The following is a 20,234-nucleotide window of genomic DNA, read 5'->3' as shown; positions in this document are numbered from 1 at the left end:
CTGTAGTTTAGTTAAGCTATTCCTTATTGCTAGACTTTTAGATGGCTTTCAAGCTATAAAGAACGTCTCACAATCAGTCTGTATCACAGTTGGAAATTTCTTGAGAATTAATGCCACTCATAGACATGAGAGTCATAATTAAACAAATATTTTTACGGCAAATAGCCTGTTCAAATTTTATCCCCACAAGGACTGACTGTGAGAAAGCACAGGTGAATTAACCAAAGTCCAATCTACTCTAAACTAATTAAATCAAAATCATAGAAGAGTAGCATGCAGGCTTCTGCAGCTAAAGCCTCTGTGGTGATTCTGATGTGCAAAAAGATAAACACTTGACTGGTAAAGTAAGTGCTGCATACATCAACTGTAGGAGTTCTTCCTAAAGACAATTTAACCTTAAATCTAATCATGAGAAAACAACCCAGATTGTGGGACATTCCACAGGACAACTGGCCTGGACTCCTCAGAGTCAATGTTATTAAAGAGTGACAAAAACAAATAAAAAACCCTCAAACTGTTCTACCTTAGAAGAGACTACAGAGACACAATAACTGACTGCAACATGTGAGCTGGACCAAAACAACAAACAGTTGTAAAAGGTCATTACTGGGCTTCGGAGAAATCAGAAAATGGACTGATATTACATAACATTGCTTTATCAAGGTTAAATTGCTGAGGTATGCCAGCGATTTAAATTGCTGGAGATACTGCCAGTACTCAGGAGACAGATGCCAGAGAATTTATGCATGATATATAACAATGTTTACAAGCACAAGCTGGAATCAAGATTGCTGGGAGAAATATCAATAACCTCAGACATGCAGATGACACCACCCTTATCGCAGAAAGTGAAGAAAAACTAAAGAGCCTCCTGATGAAAGTGAAAGAAGAGAGTGAAAAAGTTGGCTTAAAGCTCAACATTCAGAAAACGAAGATCATGGCATCTGGTCCCATCATTTCATGGCAAATAGATGGGGAAACAGTGGAAACAGTGTCAGACTTTATTTTGGGGGGCTCCAAAATCACTGCAGATGGTGACTGCAGCTATGAAATTAAAAGACGCTTACTCCTTGGAAGAAAAGTTGTTAGACAGCCTATTAAAAAGCAGAGACATTACTTTGCCAACAAAGGTCTGTCTAGTCAAAGCTATGGTTTTTCCAGTAGTCATGTATGTGAGACTCTCACGAGTTGGACTATAAAGAAAGCTGAGCACTTAAGAACTGATGCTTTTGAACTGTGGTGTTGGAGAAGACTCTTGAGAGTCCCTTGGACTGAAAGGAGATCCAACCAGTCCATTCTGAAGGAGATCAGTCCTGAGTGATCATTGGAAAGACTGATGTTGAAGCTGAAACTCCAATACTTTGGCCACCTGATGCAAAGAGCTGATTCTTTTGGAAAGACCCTGATGCTGGGAAAGATTGAAGGCGGGAGGAAAGGGGACAACAGAGGATGGTTGGATGGCATCACTGACTCAATGGACATGAGTTTTGGTGAACTCCGGGAATTGGTGATGGACAGGGAGGCCTGGCATGCTGCTGTCCATGGGGTCACAAGAGTCGGACACGACTGAGTGACTGAACTGAACAACATACTTTCAAATGGTTGCCAAAAATGTGAATGCACCTTATGTTTGTATGCAAATATATACCATACATCCACACACATATGGATAAATGTGGCACAATGTCAATAATTGGTGAATCTAGGTTAAAGATATTCGGGTGTTCAATGTAATGGTCTTTCAACTATTCTCCAAGTTTGAAACTTTTCAAAATAAAAAACTGGAAAACAAGAGACAAAAAGATGACAAAAGACTTCCTTATAATGCTACACTTATTTTTATTTTATTGAAAACAAGACAGGTTTCAAAAAATGATGAAGAGACAAGTGGTCTAACAACTGTTCATTCTTTAATATCATATAATTAAGCTGATCTGCTTTATTAAATGCTCTGTTTTCTCAAAGGGTGTATTCAGAACTAAACTGATTTAGAAATAAATGTCAACTTTTATGCAACTGAGCTCCGTTATAAGTTCTATGTATGAGTATAAACATATATGAAAGCCACATATCACACTTACAAATACAGTTTAAATGGCAGAATAAAGCAACTGAGGAAAGCAAAACTATGCATACATTCCACACTGATTCTATACCTGTGTCTGTCTTCGAAAAACTGGTATTCGATTCTTGCATCTCCTTTTGGTTGCGCCGACAGGAGAGCGTCCACCTTCATTACCAAGTCACTGGCCCTGAAAGATTGGTTGGTGAAAATTTAGCATCTCTCTGACTGAAGGTTTCCCAGCTGTTACAATCAACCTACGTACTGACTGCCAACGACATGGTTTGAAGAAATAAACTTTGTACCAATAGGCACGAGAAAAAAAACTACAGATCTGTGTCACTGATTAGCTTTATAGCCCGGCAGTAAGTGTTGATTTTTCCATATGTGAAATGGAGGTAACACCTACTTGGAGTGGCTCTTGTAAAACCAGCACTGGCTAAACATACAAAATAAAGCACCGAGCTCAGAGCCTGGCCCAGAGCAGGCTGCCAGTGTCATCTGTGTCTCCCTCACCCTCTTCTCAATAACTTTATTACTTTTTATGATCATTAGAGTCACAATTTACCAAAAATCATTCAGAAAAAAATATATAAGGAGAAAATGGAGATACACACAATAATAGCATATTTAAGAAATAAGTGTTGAAAACATTTCAGTTCATAATTCTTCTATATTATAAAATATATATATATACACACACAAAAAAAAGTGGTACTAAATTATTTGGTAACCTGATTTTTCATTTAATAATACATTACAAACATTATTTTGTTGGGGTACATCAATATTTTCAAAAACTGCATAGTATTATATTTATGAATACATCATTATCTATTACACTATTACAATCAACATTACAGTAAACAACTTAGAAAAGCATTTCCGCGTTCCCCACCCCTCCTAACTTGATCTCTAACCAAGGAAGATTTTGTACTAAATCATGAGACTGAAAAAGAATGCTCTAGTCTGCTGAACCAAGGATTGAATTCTAAGAATGTTAAAATATATTTGAATATATTTGTGAATATATTTGAACTAGAATCAAGCCCATCCATTCTCTCACTGAACCAAACAACTATATCAAATTATATCCCCTGGTACTTCTCAATACTAACTCTGAAAACAAAATAAAACAGGTCATCTGTTTCCTGTGATGTGTCAACACTGTCACAAAATATGTCAAGGGACACTAACATGGCCTGGAATGAGCTCCCTGATCAAAGAGGTCACAACTGAGGTTTAGGGAGCTGAGGATGGCCTCTTAGCTGCAGGTCTGGGTCAGGCATGAAAGCTGTGGCTGTCACAAGGGGCCACTCCAAGGTGGAGCAGATCTGGCACTAAGGAAAACCCTAGGCAAGCAAGGTCACTCTGAAAACCCTAAAAGTTTTAGTATCAATCTTTTGGCACCCCCATAACTACCCTGAAAGTGAAAGGGAAAGAGAAAGTTGCTCAGTTGTGTCCAATTCTTTGTCAACCCATGGACTGTATAGAGAATTCTCTAAACAAGAATACTGGAGTGGGTACCCTTTCCCTTCTCCAGGTGATCTTCCCAATCCAGGGATCGAACCCAGGTTTCCCACATCGCAGGCGGATTCTTTACCAGCTGAGCCACAAGGAAAGCCCAAGAATATTGGAACGGATAGCCTATCCCTTCTCCAGCGGATCTTGTGACCCAGGAATGGAACCAGGGGTCTCCTGTATTGCAGGCAGATTCTTTACCAACTGAGCTGCCAAGGAAGCCCAAAGCTACCTTACTTGTCTATATCCACCCAGCACCCACCCAGTCCCTCTCTGGCTGCTTAAAGACAAGCCTTTTGTGCAGAGTCTGGCAATTATACAGTCCGCAGGGACTCCAAGGGGCTCGCCACAGGCTGCAGAGACAGAGAGGGAGTGGTCCAAGGAGCACATCAAGCCCATGCCTGTGACACAGTGGCCTCAAGTCATAGGTTAGCTCCTGGCCTGTATCCAGGAGGCGTTTCATAGGCTAAAACAAGGAACACCAAATGAGGAAGAACAAAACCTCTTTATCTGTGACCCCAGTTTGGCTGAGATGAAAAAAGATTCCTTCTCATATCACATAAAACTTGGCAAAGAGGCTGCTTTGGTAGCTATCAAAGTCAACACTAAGACATGCATTTTAAACTCTGCAACATCATGCTGTGATGAAATAGATGAAGAAAAGAAAAAACAGAAAGACTTTAAAATTCTATATCCTCAAACTATGCATCAAAGAACACTATTAGGAGTGTAAAAAGTCAATCCATGGAGTGGGGAACAAACACCCGCATATCACACAGCTATACAGGATTGATATCCAGAATATGAACAAATTCCTACAACTCATCAACAGAATAAATAATTAAAAATGAGCAAAGGACTTGGACAGATTTTTCCCAGACAGACAAAGGGTCTGTTTAAGCACACGAAAAGATGTTCAAGATCACTAATTGTTAGGGGAGTATGACAAACCACAAGGAGATACCACACCCATTTAGAATGGGTATTATAAAAAAAATTAAGAATAACAAATGTTGATGAGGACGTGGAGAAACCAGAACCCTTATGCATTACTGATGGGAAAGTAAAACGGTATAGCCTCTGTGGAAAAAGGTGTCACGGTTCATCAACATTACACAAACATACATCCTCCAATTACACATCCATTTGATATTTAATGCCAAAAACCATGTGAATATGAATATGAGCTTCAGTTACATAGCAGGTAGACCAGTCAAATAATTACTTTTCTTCCTTTGAGAAATAACTTATTAAAATACATAAGCTAGTAATAACACTGAAAAGGATTAAAATAACAATAAAGAACCAATAATAACTCATCATCATCACCTTTGGACTACATAACAAAAAACATTATTCAATAATTAGTAAATAAAGAAAAAGAAACACTTAATTTGCCTTTTTTCCTGAAAATAAAACTGAAGGGTAATTATAGAGATAATGAGGAAAAGTATGTCTTTCCATAAGTATTTCAAAGAAATAAAATCACCCCTCTACTTTTACATATGTTTGAAATTTTCCACAATCAAAAACTTTTAAAAAATCAAAATGGAGAGAATTCAGTTCTTTAAACAGCTTGCTGCAAAATTAACTCATTTCAATGGAAGCAAAAATAAGTAAACCTGAAATGAAGACAATTATTATATTTTAAAGCTAGAGATAAAACATCTTAGAATAAATGTTTAACTTTTTTTTTTTTTTTAAGCATGAGGAAGGTCCAATTAACATAGCCCCTATGACTTGAACTGATTAACTTCTATGGCAAAACTTACACATCTTCTTCTACCCGAAGCTGTTGAATGTGAGATTTGATTTTCTGTCCTGAAGTTTTTAAGATGATATTTTCCAGGAGGTGGAAATCGTCTTGATTAAAGAATTCACTGTCCTCCAGTGGCCCAATGATCTGTGAAAGAGAGCAGGGTAGTCAGTGCTGGAATTAGCAGGCTGCAGAGAAGCCCTTGGTTGTCCTCAGGCCACCTTACAAACCAAACCACTTTACAGACCCAAATCATGTTTATGCCTAAGTTAAATCAATGAAAAAAGTGAAAATAAAAGCCAAATCAACTCATATGGCTATCCCCTGATCAATTCCTCCACACTCAACAGAGTGTAGACTTGAATATTTGACACTATTTTTACAGTAAGCAAACTCTGGAATAATACAGCAATATCATTTTCATTAATTCTCACTGAATAAAAAAAAGCCAAATAGAAATGCAGTGGTAGATACCAGAGATTCCACCCTAAGTGTTAAGAGTTTCAAGTTTAGTATGTCTGTCTAGCCTCATTTCCGCGTCTGCAGATATTTATGAAGTATTCTAAGTGTAAACCAATTAAGTTCACATAAACTGCACAAACCATAAACTTAATCCCCACATAGGACAAACACTTTATGTATCAAAGGTCTTAGGAATTTATGTTCTGAGAGCAACCACACTCTCACCACCTTACACAATCGCAGGGCAAAACTAAACAGGAGGAAGGTTTCACGTAAAGACATTTGTGTCCAAATGAGCAAACTTCCTTTGAAACAAGGGGGCAGTAATGATCATCAGCACTGCATAAGCCCTAATCACCTTTGGAAAAAGTGGCTCTGTTGAAGAGTTTACTAGCTTCAGAGAAGAAAGCTGCCAAGACTGTTCACTAATCTAATTTGAAGGCAACCTTGTCTCAGGACAAAATCCTCACCCTTCCGTTGCTGATCACTGCCCTCTGTCCTTTCTTCAGCTTTAGAACATCCCTGCAGTACACGGCATGAGACAAAATGAAATCCATTTTGGAAGACTCAAAGACCTCTTTAAAAAGACTGAAATCCATGCCCTAGGAAAGTAATTGTTATTAAGGAAAAGTAATCGTTATTAAGAAAACCACAAAAATTAATAATCACATGAATAAATCATAAAATGCTCTAGAGGAAAGTTATGACTAATTTTAATAATTAACATTATGATGTCTCCATTTTCCACATTTCCTCCCATTTTTTCCCAACCTCTCACTTAACAAGTAATTGCTTATTTCCTTTTTCTGGTCCTTTATGTGATAGTTCAATTGGCAAACTATAATTCACGGTAACTTTATTATGCATTTTAAATCTTGTTAATTTCAAAAGAGAACCTTTTTTCTAACTGAAACATCAAATACATTCATCATTTTATAAAAAATTTTAAAATTACACAACAATGAAAAGTATGTAGTATATAAATTAATTAATTTGGACTTATACTGGAAATATATCAAGAACACATAAGCCTCTAACTCATTAAGTAGCTTAAATCTCTAGAAACAAATATTTGTCTTTGCTTTACAAACAAGTCAAACACTATCTACCTTTTAAAAACTTACAAAACCAATGGCTTTGTGCTTAAAAGCATACATAAACTCATGCATACACATCATGAAACCTAGTAAGTTTAAAGTGAAGTAAAGGGAAAATCGCAGAATTGTTATTTATTGGAAAGGCTCTTCCAACTTAAAAAATATTCTCTGAGCTCAGAACTACAATCACAAATCCTGACATCAACAGGAACAGGACAAATCAGCCCATAGGAATGAACTTCTAAATAACAGAACAAGGCAGCCTCATGCAATACACACTTACCCCAACAGAGAACTCCCTGATGTCAGTTCCTGCAGCCAGGGCCGCTGCAGTCTCCTCCTTGGCCATTTTTGTGATGAAGTTCTTAGCAGAGCTGGAGGTCTGGGTTTGGAGAGCAGCCCAGATTGCTCTGGAGATCTGAGTTTTCTCGTAACTTATATCTTCACTAGGATTATTGATCATGCTTACTCTAACATTGTTACTGGATTTCTATTTACAAAATGGGAAATAAGAGTTATATGGTAGATGTCTTGAACTTAAAAAGCAGCATTAACATCAGTCACATTCCATAAGTAGCAAATAACACTTAAGTCTTTGGTCATTCTCCTCTGCATACCAAATAAAATTAAAATGCTGTAAGTAGGCATTCAAACCCTTATATGAATTGGCCCCCAACCTACCTTTCCAATTCATTTCTTGCCATCTCTGTAAATACGGTATACATTACAGATTGTCAGAGTCCTGTATTTCCCCAACACACTTTGCGTTCTTCTTATGCATGTTATGCCTCACTTGGGCATGTGAATCCCAACTACACCCATCTTTACTACCACAAGTCACAACCCTCTTGAAGGGCTCTGCACAAACCCTTCAGTCACATGGCCTTTACAGATTTCTAGCAAAAATTCATCTCTCCTCAGGTAAAAAGTCAAAATTCATGTGGAAGAAGATATCTAGGACCCAAAAAAACAAAAAAGGGCCATAGCAACAGAAATTCATACTCAGGTGTATCATTCATACTGATGTGTATCTAAAAACACATACGTGAGTATTCACTGCAGCATTCTTCTAGCCCCAAACTAGAAACAAACCAACTGTCCATCCAACAGATTAAACAAACAAAACTCTGGTACAGCCAATGCACAATGAAAAAGAACTAATTACCACCACTTGTAAAGCCATGAATAAATCTCAAAAATGTTGAGCAAAGAAATCAAATGCAAACAAACACGTATTAATATTGTAAGAGTCTATTTAAGCAACGTAAGTAACAGGTAAACCTAGGCTGTGAGGAGGACAGGAGAGGGATAGTGGCGAGGGCACAGGCAGGGCCATACTTTCAGGGAACTATTTCTGTACCTGGGTGGTGGTCACACAGTGACAATGTACATCCTATTAATTTATGCTTGTCTTCTGAACCTATGTATCACCTCAATTACTCCCTCCCTGTTCTCCCACTTTACCACCACACAAGCTTTATCAATTTGAGTTAAGAATGCATTATATGTATAGCATCCTTCCAGGACTGCTCTCAAATACAACTCTGAACTGACCACACCATCTAGTCTGTTCCTTTGGACAAACAGAATATTATCAGCACACTGATGCTCATGAAGATACTGCAGCCTCAAACAAAGATACAGACTGAAGTAGTAGATACTTGCCTGATGTTTAATAGCATCATACAACAATTGCCTTCCAGAAGGGCTATCAAAATCCCCAACAATCCAAAAAGTTACTGGCCTAATAAAAGAATCATCTGTAGAAAAACAAACACAATATACTGAGTGGGAAGAGGGGAGAAAGCACATCCCATGTTTCAGTACTGCTATTAAGTCAAATAATTTCTGCAAGCCATGCAAAAAATAAAGATACAAGGCAAAAGCAGCAAAACTTTGATACCAGAATGAAAGCATGATAACCTTCCATGTGGCTTAATCAGAAACTAGAAACATGCATTTATTAATTCTATTTTGGTTTGGGCATCTGTTAGCATGTAAAATGAAAAAGAGTCTTTGAGAGTGTGGGTAACATATGATAGTCTCTAATCATATTCATTTGTAACTTTCTAAAATATAACTCTTTACAAACACACAGAACTCATCTGCATTGATAAATTACCCACAGGTTCCAGAAACATTCCAATAAAGTAGCAATAAATTTTGAATCACAACAGTGCCTGAACCACATAAGATAATTAATAAAAATAAATAAAAGGAATAGAACATTCTGAAGTTTAAAGTTACCATAGATTTCCTTGGAGGACATTCCTGGACAAAAGTAAAGGAAAAAGAGTAGAAAAAAAGAAAATATCATTTCTCTAATTAATGCCAACTTAAGAGACAAATTTTAAATAATGCCCAACATCCTCTATGCGTTTTTTTCTGGTTCTTAGTCCTATTTGTGTTACAGAACTATACAGGGACTCCTCAGAATCAATTTCTTTGAGGAACCAAATGGAGCAATTGCCTGTATTTAAATATACATTTGAAAAGCCAGAATTTCTCTCTGGGAGAAAACTACAATGGTAATAAAAATAGCTACCTTAAATGACAGTTGGTGCTTTGAAAGGGTAATAAATGTGACCAGGGAGGAAAAACATCTGTCTTCCATTAAAAAGGTATCATTTTACATAATTTTGATCTGCATAAAGAACTCTGTATCAAAATCAGCTTAAAAATGTTCACAAGGATTTCTTGAACCAAGTTTCCCTTGTGGCTCAGCTACTAAAGAATCCACCTGCAATGTGGGTGATGATCCCTGGTTGGGAAGATCCCCTGGAAAAGGGAAAGGCCTAGAGAATTCCATGGACTGCATAGTCCATGGGGTCACAAAGAGTCGGACACAACTGAGCAACTTTCACTTATCTTATAAATCCTAAAAATTTAATCCAATGTTATCACTGAAGAGGTGAGTTAAACCAATCTGCAATCCATTAAACCATTTTTACATAATTCTTTTTCCATTCTGAACCATGAAAAAATTTTTCTTTTTGCCTTTTATGTCTATTATAGTAGCTCAACTGGTAAAGAATCTGCCTGCAATGCAGGAGACCCTGGTTCAATTCCTGGGTCGGGAAGATCCCCTGGAGAAGGGCATGGCAACCCACTCTAGTATTCTTGCCCGGAGAATCCCATGAACAGAGGAGCCTGATGGGCTACAGTCCACGTGGTCACAAAGAGTTGGACATGACTGAGCGACTAAGCACAGCACACACAGCACATAAAATTTATAAAGATAACATCTGAATTTTCAAATATATATAAAAATTAAATTCAAATAGGTAATTTCTAGACCCAAATAATTATACAAAAAAATAAAAGAAATTATGGAATCTCTTTCTCAACAGACACTAAATTTTTGTAGATACTAAAAAAATAAAAAGTTGAATCCAAGGTAAGCCTAAAATGTATTACCTTTCTTAGTCAGATAATTCATACTGTTGGCTATAGCAGCAGTCTTGCCTTGGGAATCCAAGACGGTAAATCTAGCATAATCATCCACAAAAAAGTTATCTGAAAAAAAATTAAAGTAGATTTCTAATTAATATGCCTGAATTCAATCTAATCTTAACATTCAACTGATAATCTGATTTGACCATAATATATGTTTTAACAAAACGCACAAGCAAAATATATTGTTCTAAGTTCATTGAACAAGTTAACAACATGACCCCTACCTCATTAACCATATTTTAAGACACAAAGAGAAAATGTACCCATCTGACACATAACTCTCATATATGTGTTAGTTTGATGATTTAAATTAATTTTATTCCTACTTTTTCACTTTATACCTAGAGGATGATCTTTTAAAGAGACTTTATCTCTCCTTTCCATAGTCCATCCCTCCAGTAAACTCTTCCCTATTCTATTTTGGGATAAGAGGGGATAAATGGGAGAGAAAATATAAGAAAACTCATATTTTAGTTATTTCATGTCTATCATAATAACATTTTTAACCTTAAAAGAAATAAGAGGTCATTTTTAGATATATATTTTTCCTATTAGTGCCTATGGGCAATTGCTCTTATTAATCATTTCCCCTCAGATTACTCCTACCAAAATTCCAGCTTCATCAAGTCACTCTCTTGCTCTAAATACTTCATAATTTCTTCCTACCTACAAAGTGGTCTCCAGCCTGATATCATAAACCCTGTATCTCCAGCAATCATCCCAGGTCTTTGCATTACTCACACCCCAATACAAACGCCCTGCTTTCTGCCCTATCCTCCAAGCACAGCTTGCTTGCCCACCCTCCCATCTATTGGTCTGTACACCCACTCACCCGTCTATCTTTTCATTCAACAAAGCACACTGAGGGCCTACAATCTGCTCAATCAATGTTCTAGAAATGGTAAGCAATTTATGACAGACATAGTCCATTCATACTGTTGGCTATATGCAGGGGAGGGGAGGAAGCACCATGGCCTTAAAACTTAGTTGCAGGACAGCAAAGGCCAAGAGCAGTGTAGATGATGGAGCTATAACCGCTGGGTTAGGAGGATGCCAGTTACTCTTTCACTGACAGCTTCAAAATGCTCACCAAGTGAACTACATCCTTGCCACTGTGGACTAGCATCATGTCACAGTTGAGGCTGTTAACACTCAGTGGAGAAAGATAGCCCAAAACACAGAACTGTTTTTATGTTCCTTATTCATCAGTACTCCAAAGATAACTCTTTACAGCTTAATTTAAAATGATGGAAACAACAAACAGGATGAAGATTCATAATACTGCCTGTACTAATTCTTCTGGTAAAAAGTATTTTCTTAACTACTTTTTTTTCCAAATATAAGCATTTTTTTTTCCTCTGCCTATATTTAACCATTTTCTTCTGCCTGAAAGAAAAGGAATTAAGTTTAAAGTAGAACATAGATAGCCACAATAAAGTACCAATCACAAATAGATCTATATATTTATTGTACTCAACTACCACGACAAATACACTTGGTTTTGACTTCACCATTACACATATCCTTTCTTCCCCAGTGAGATTTCCTGAGCAAATAATGATATCTCTATTTTATATCCTGCAGTTTGTTAAAGCGGCCTCCATAGTCTCCAGCAAAGGCAAAAGAACAAACTGCACCTGGGGTTAACTTCTTAACAAGGCATTGTTTTGCTTTGTTTTTTTCATTTTCCAAACTTACCCATTTTTAACTGAAGGAAAATTGCTTCACAATATTGAGCTGGCCTCTGCCATACATCAACATGAGTCAGCCATGGGTGTGCACGTGTCCCCTCCATCTCTAACCTCCCCCCTCTTCCCGCTCTTCCAGGTTGCTCCAGAGCCCCATCTGAGCCTGAGTCACAGGGCAAATCTCCACTGCTTGTCTACTTTACACATGGTAGTGTGTGCCCCCATGCCTCTCTCTGTTCATCTCACCCTCCCCTTCTGCCCATCCATGTCCCCACGTCTGTTCTCTGCATCTCCACTGGTGCCCTCAAAAAGGTTCATCAGCACCATCTTTCTAGATTCCATATATGTGCGTTAATATGTAACATCTGTGTTTCTCTTTCTGACTTACTTCACTCTGTATAATAGGCTCTAGGTTCATCCACCTCATCAGAACTGACCCAACTGTGTCCCTTTATATGGCTGAGTAATATTCCACTGTATATATGTACTACAGTTCCTTTATCCATTCATCTGTCGATGGACATCTAGGCTGCTTCCATGTTGTAGCTATTGTAAATAGTGCTGCAGTGAACACTGGGGTACATGTGCCTTTTTCCATTTGGGTTTCCTCAGGGTATATACCAAGTAGTGGAATGGTTGGGTCATATGGTAGTTCTACTCCCAGTTTTTTGAGGAATCTCCATACGGTCTTCCACAGCGGCTGTATGAATTTACATTCCCACCAACAGTGCAAAAGGGATGCCTTTTCTCCACACGCTTTCCAGCATTTATTGTTTGTGGATTTTTGATGATGACCACTCTGACTGGTATGAGGTAATATCTCATTGTAGTTTTGATTTGCATTTCTCTAATAATGAGTGATGTTAAGCATCTTTTCACGTGCTTATTAGCCATTTGCATGTCTTCTTTGAAGAAATATCTGTTTATGTGTTTTGCCCACTTTTTGACTGGGTTGTTTGTTTTTCCGGTATTCAGTTTCATGAGCGACAAAAATGTATTCTTGTGGAAACAATCTAAACATTAATCAACTGAGGAACAGATAAGCAAAGTATGGCCTGTCTACACAATAGAAAAGGAATCCAGTCATAAAAAGGAAGTTCTGAGACAGGCTACAACGTGGAGGAACCTTAAAAACCTTTATGCTTAGTGAAAGAAACCAGTCACAAAAAGCTTCCAATTATATAAAATATCCAGAACAGAAAAATCCATAGAAAGAGAAACTAAATTAGGTAGTTGCTAAAGGACAGAAGTGGGAAATGGAGAGGAACTACTAATGGGGTACATCATTTCTTTTGAAGGAGTCTAAAATTAGGCAGTGTGACGACCACACAACTTTGAGAATATACTAAAAACAGTACACATTATAACCGTACACTTTGAAAGGTTGACTTTTATGGCAAGAATGATATTTCTCAATGAAGCTTTATTTGTTAAATAGGCATTTGTAAGTCCACAGAGTAAAGTTCTCTGAGATATTTGTCAACATTATTGCTGAAATTGATACCAGAACTAGGAAGAAAACAGCTGCTTAAGAGCTTTAGGACTGTAAGAAAGTCAATAATCCAGGACCATTCCTACCATCTAGTGCCTATGTTGAGCTGGCATTTAAAAGACAGTGAATAACTTTCAGAGTTTACAAAGATTTATCCAGGAAGAATTTCTCTCCTCTGGAGGAAACTCTTGTAAATTTAGAGGCTCATATAATGAAATCAGGGGGCTTCCCTTGTGGCTCAGACAGTAAAGCGTCTGCCTATAGTGCGGGAGACTCAGGTTTGATCCCTGGGTAGGGAAGTTCCCCTGGAGAAGGAAATGGCAACCCACTCCAGTATTCTTGCCTGGAAGATCCCATGGACAGAGGAGCCTGGTAGGCTACAGTCCATGGAGTTGCAAAGAGTCAGACACGACGGAGCGACTTCACTTCACTTCATAATGAAATCAAGGTACAAAGAGTTTAAACAAATTCGTGTCACAACCTTGGATTATCTTCTGAACATTACAATCCAATAAATACAGGATTTTGAAAGACAAATCAAAAAAGCCTAAAGTGCTCCTGAAATGTTACTTACTGGTTGCTGTTAGGTCCAGGTACTCTCGCTCAGCTGTCAAAATCCTAGAGTTGATTCGTGGAACAACATTTGGCTGATTCATGATATACTCTACCACATCTTGATCATGGGACAGTTCACCCTACCGGAAAAAAAGAAACAGGATGCCGGTAAGATGCACGTTAAACAAACATGAGTAGTGTTCAGCTGCTCAGTCGTGTCAGGCTCTGTGTGGCCCCATGAACTGTAGCCCACCAGGCTCCTCTGTCCAGGGAATTTTCCAGGCAGGAATACTGGAGTGGGTTGCCATTTCCTTCTCCAGGGGATCTTCCCCACCCAGGGATCAAACCTGTGTCTCCTGCATCTTCTGCACTGCAGGCGGATTCTTCACCCACTGAGCCATTGATCAATAGCGATTTATTAGGAACTAAAACATCACTAACTTCATATTATCTTCTGACATACTAGTAACAGCTAAAAATAGAAGTTACCCCATTATAGGTTCCTGTCGTTGCCAAGCAAGGCTCTTTATGTACAGTATTTCTAATCTGTTCAACAACGTGAGCAAGATGTGGTACAGAAAGGTTAAATAACTTACTCTAAGCCACAAAGCTAATGAGAAGTGCATGTGAAATACAAACCCATGTTTATTCGATCTTGCCACAGAAACAAGCAAGCTTGAGAAACTGGAGTTAACACAACCCAAAAACCCATCTTGAGATCTACTCACAGTAAGCTTCTCTCTAAAGAACAAAGCCAAATTACTTCACTAAAGAAGTTAATATTCTCTGAAAAAAAAAATTACCCCAAGCCTTTTTCAATCTCAGACATCCAAATAATCCTGTATTTCTAGGGTCACAATTACATTGGGGAAGAAGAAATCATTTATCATTAACTCTTCCCTTTCATGCTCCTCATATTATAGAAATACTTGTACTTCATGAAGGTGATCTAGTATATGTGGCTGTGGAAACTTATAAACTTTCACACTGAAAATATTTCACACAAAACCGTACTTCAACATGATTTTCAGGGGAAACATGTGAACCAAATATACACAGTCAAGTCTTTAAAAAATCCATTCAGGCATCTTCTGTGGCTACTTATCTCAAGAGTAATAACTCACATACAAAATCTCTAACTATAAGCCAATAATGAGCATACAAACCAACTACCGGAGAAGGCAATGGCACCCCACTCCAGTACTCTTGCCTGGAAAATCCCATGGACAGAGGAGCCTGGTGGGCTGCAGTCCATGTGGTCGCTAAGAGTTGGACACGGCTGAGGGACTTCACATTCACTTTTCACTCTCATGCATTGAAGAAGGAAATGGCAACCCATTCCAGTGTTCTTGCCTGGAGAATCCCAGGGATTGGGGAGTCTGGTTGGCTTCCGTCTATGGGGTCGCACAGAGTCGGACACGACTGGAGCGACTTAGCAGCAGCAGCAAACCAATTACACAATTCAAAAGACTTACAAAGGTACTCAACGACTCAGTATAGATGCAAGCCCATGTATATAACTTTGGCCTCTATGATAAAAGCCTAACTGAAGGAGGGCAATTTGGCAACATCTATCAAAATTATACATACTTTTAAATGGAGCTCACCTACAAACACACACACACACACACACACACACACACACAGATACACAGTGATTGTTTGCAGAAAGAAAAATGAACAGTGAGGAAGAGGAATGTTTAAGTGACAATTTTGCTTCATGTATCTCTCTATACACACTTTGAATCTCACACATCTGCATATCCCAGAATGCAAAGATTCTTCAATATATGCAAATCAAGCAATGTGATATATCATATTAACAGAGTAAAAATCGTATGATCATCTCAAAGGTGTAGAAAAAGCTTTTGACAAAGTTCAACACCGATTTATAAAAATTAAAAAAAAAAACTCTCCAGAAAATGAGCATAGAGAGAACCTATCTCAACATAATGAAGACCAGATATGACAAACCCACAGCAAACATCAATCTCAATGGTGAAAAGCTGAAAGCATTTCCCCTAAGTTCAGGAACAAGACAACAATGGCCACTCTCTACTCTTACGCAACATAGTTTTGGAAGTCCTCGTCATGGCAACCAGAGAAGAAAAAGAAATAAAAGGATGACAAATTGGAAAAGAAGTAAAACTGTCACTGTTTGTAGTACTACACACAGAAAATCCTTTAAGATTCCACCAGAAAACTACTGGAACTAATCAGTGAATATGGTGAGGTTGCTGCTGTTCAGTCACTGAGTGATATCCGACTCTGGACTGCAGCTCCATGGACTGCAGCACACCAGGCTTCCCTGTCCTTCACTATCTCCCAGAGTTTGCTCAAACTCATGTCCATTGAGTCAGTGATGCTACCCAACCATCTCATCCTCTGTCGCCCCTTTCTCCTTTTGCCTTCAATCTCTCCCACCATGAGGTTATTTTCCAATGAGACAGCTTTTCGCATCAAGTGGCCAAAGTACTGGAGCTTCGGCTTTAGCATCAGTCCTTCCAATGAATATTCAGGACTGATTTTCTTGAGGATTGACTGGTTTGATCTCCTTGTGTCCAAGGACTCTCAGGAAGTCATCCCCAGCACCACAGTTCAAAAGCATCAGTTCTTCAGCACTCAGCCTTCTTTATGGTCCAATTCTCACATCCATACATGACTACTAGAAAAACCATAGCTTTGACTAGATGGATCTTGTGTCAGCAAAGTGATATCTCTGCTTTCTAACATGCTGTCTAGGTTTGTCATAGTTTTTCTTCCTAGTAGCAGGTATCTTTTAATTTCATGGCTTCAGTCACCATGGGCAGTGATTTTGCAGCCCAAGAAAATGAAGTCTGTCACTATTTCCACTGTTTCCCTCTCTATTTGCCATGAAGCAATGGGACTGAATGCCATGATCTTCATTTTTAGAATGCTGAGTTTTAAGCCAGCTTTTTCACTCTCCTCTTTCACTCTCATCAAGAGGCTCTTAAGTTCCTCTTCACTTTCTGTCATTAGTGTGGCATATCTAAGGTTGTTGATATTTTGCCTGGCAATCTTGATTCCAGCTTGTGATTCATCCAGCCCAGTATTTCACATGATGTACTCTGTATGTAAGTTAAATAAGCAGAGCAACAATACACAGACTTGATGTACTCCTTTCCCAATTTGGAATCAGTCTGTTCCATATCCAGTTCTAACTGTTGCTTCTTGACCTGCATACAGGTTTCTTAGGAGGCCGGTAAGGTGGTCTGGCATTCCCATCTCTTTAAGAATTTTCCAGTTTGTTGTGATCCACACAGTCAAAGGCTTTAGCATAGTCAATGAAACAGAAGTAAAAAAGTTAATGCACAGAAATTACTTGCATTCCTAACAACAAAAGAATAGACAGAGATTAAGGAAACAATCCCATTTACCATGGCAATAAGAATAATAAAATACTAAGGAATAAATCTACCTAAGGAAGCGAAAGACCTGAACTCAGAGAACTATAAAACACTGATGAAATCAATCAAAAGAGGACACAAACAGAATGGAAAATATATGATGTTCTTGGATTGGAAGACTTAATGTAGTGGAAATGAATATACTACCCAAAGCAATCTACAGATTCAATGCAATTCCTATCAAATTACCAATGGTATTCATCACAGAGTTACAACAAAGAATTCTATAAATTGTATGGAAACACAAAAGATTCTGGATAGCCAAAGTAATCTTAAGAAAGAAAAATGGAGGAGGAAGAATCAGATTCCTTGACTTCAAATGATACTACAAAGTTACAGTAATCAAAACAATATGGCACTGGCACAAAACAGAACTATAGACCAGTGGTACAGAACAGAAAGTGCAAAGACAAACCCACAAGCCTGTTACCTAGTCTATGATGAAAGAGGCAGGAATAGACAGTGCAGAAAAGACACACTCTTCGATCAGTGGTGCTGGGAAATCTGGACAGCAATATGTAAAAGAATGAAACTAGAACGCTACCTAACACCATACACAAAAATAAACTCAAAATGGATTAAAGACCCAAATGTATAGACCAGACACTAGTAAACTCTTAAAGGGAAACACATGAAAAAGACTCTCTGACATAAATGACAGCAAGATCTTTTTGACCCTAGAATAATGAAAATAAAAACAAAAACAACTGGGGACCTAATTAAACCTAAAAGCTTTCTATCAGCAGCAACATAAGGAAGCCTCGGTAAAAAATCTGGATGCCAAAACTTGACTGAACTTCCCTGGATGGCAATACCCAACATGTTCAGTCAGTTCAGTTGCTCAGTGCCCTACTCTTTGCAACCATTTGGACTGCAGCACACCAGGCTTACCTGTCCATCATCAACTCCCAGAGTTTACCTAAACTCATGTTCATTGAGTCGGTGATGCCATCCAATCATCTCATCCTCTGTCATCCCCTTCCCCTCCTGCCTTCATTCTTTCCCAGCATCAGGGTCTTTTCCAAGGAGTCAGTTCTTTGCATCAGGTAGTCAAAGTATTGGGGCTTCAGCTTCAGTATCAGTCCTTCCAATGAATATTCAAGACTGATTTCCTTTAGGGTTGACTGGTTGGATCTCCTTGCAGTCCAAGGAACTCTCAAGAGTCTTCTCCAACACCACAGTTCAAAAGGATCAATTCTTCAGCACTCAGCTTTCTTTATAGTCTAAATCTCACATCCATACATGACTACTGGAAAAACCATAACTTTGACCAGATGGACCTTTGTTGGCAAAGTAATGTCTCTGCTTTTTAATATGCTGTCTAGGTTGGTCATAACTTTTCTTCCAAGGAGCAAGCATCTTTTAATTTTATGGCTGCAGTCACCATCTGCAGTGATTTTGGAGCCCAAAAGAATAGTCTGCCACTTGTTTCCTTGTTTCCACAGCTACTTGTGATAAAGTAATGGGACTGAAAGCCATGACCTTCATTTTTTGAATTTTCAGTTTTAAGCCAGCTTTTTAACTCTCCTCTTTCACTTTCATCAAGAGGCACTTTAGTTCTTCACTTTCTGCCATAACAGTGGTGTCATCTGTGTTTCTGAGATCACTGATATTTCTCCCAGCAATCTTGATTCCAGCTTGTGCTTCATCCAGCCCAGCATTTCACATGATGTATTCTGCATATAAGTTAAAAGAGCAGGGTGACAATATACAGTCCTGATGTACTCCCTTCCCATTTTGGAACCAGTCTGTTTTTCCATGTCCGGTTCTAACTGTTACTACTTGACCTGCATACAGACTTCTCAGAAGGCAGGTCAGGTGGTCTGGTATTCCCATCTCTTTCAGAATTTTCCACAGTTTATTGTGATCCACACAGTCAAAGGCTTTGGCATAGTCAATAAAGCAGAAGTAGATGTTTTTCTGGAACTCCCTTGCTTTTTCGATGATCCAATAGATGTTGGCAATTTGATCTCTGGTTCCTCTGCCTTTTCTAAAACCAGCTTGAACATCTGGAAGTTCACAGTTCACATACTGCTGAAGCCTGGCTTGGAGAATGTTAAGCATTACTTTCCTAGCATGTGAAATGAGTGCAACTGTGCCGCAGTTTGAACATTCTTTAGCATTGCCTTTCTTTGGGATTGGAATGAAAACTGACATTTTCCAGTCCTGTGGCCACTGCTGAGTTTTCAAAATTTGCTAGCATATTGAGTGTAGCACTTTCACAACATCATCTTTTAGGATATGAAATAGTTCTACTGGAATTCCATCATCTCAACTAGCTTTGTTCATAGTGATGCTTCCTAAGGCCCACTTGACTTCACATTCCAGCATGTCTGGCTCTAGGTGAGTGATCACACCATCGTGATTATCTGAGTTGTGAAGATCATTTTTGTACAGTTCTTCTGTGTATTCTTGCCACCTCTTCTTAATCTCTTCTGCTGTTGTTAGGTCCATACCGTTTCTGTCCTTTATTGTGCCCATCTTTGCATGAAAAGTTCCCTTGATATCTCTAATTTTCTTGAAGAGATCTCTAGTCTTTCCCTTTCTATTGTTTTCCTCTATTTCTTTGCATTAATCACTGAGGAAGGCTTTGTTATCTCTCCATGCTATTCTTTGGAACTCTGTATTCAAATGGGTGTATCTTTCCTTTTCTCCTTTGCCTTTAGCTTCTCTTCTTTTCACAGCTATTTGTAAGGCCTCCTCCGATAACCATTTTG

The 20,234-nt window shown here is 38.4% G+C and overlaps 1 protein-coding gene across 1 annotated transcript in view; it reads right to left on the bottom strand.

Annotated features, from left to right (window-relative positions):
- UGGT1 (UDP-glucose glycoprotein glucosyltransferase 1) overlaps positions 1 to 20,234 on the bottom strand; it is a 108,982-nt gene that overhangs the window by 28,809 nt on the left and 59,939 nt on the right. The window contains exons 19-26 of the mRNA XM_018065924.1: positions 14,109 to 14,229; positions 10,316 to 10,414; positions 9,146 to 9,169; positions 8,564 to 8,658; positions 7,182 to 7,388; positions 6,272 to 6,403; positions 5,356 to 5,486; positions 2,157 to 2,252 (exon numbers count right to left, since the gene is read on the bottom strand). Of these exons, the coding sequence (XP_017921413.1) occupies positions 2,157 to 2,252; positions 5,356 to 5,486; positions 6,272 to 6,403; positions 7,182 to 7,388; positions 8,564 to 8,658; positions 9,146 to 9,169; positions 10,316 to 10,414; positions 14,109 to 14,229 (905 nt within the window). The remainder of the gene's footprint in view (positions 1 to 2,156; positions 2,253 to 5,355; positions 5,487 to 6,271; positions 6,404 to 7,181; positions 7,389 to 8,563; positions 8,659 to 9,145; positions 9,170 to 10,315; positions 10,415 to 14,108; positions 14,230 to 20,234) is intronic.

Source organism: Capra hircus, chromosome 2 (genome assembly GCF_001704415.2).
Source record: "Capra hircus breed San Clemente chromosome 2, ASM170441v1, whole genome shotgun sequence".
NCBI classification, from domain to species: domain Eukaryota; kingdom Metazoa; phylum Chordata; class Mammalia; order Artiodactyla; family Bovidae; genus Capra; species Capra hircus.
This window is presented reverse-complemented; position numbering and strand designations above follow the sequence as displayed.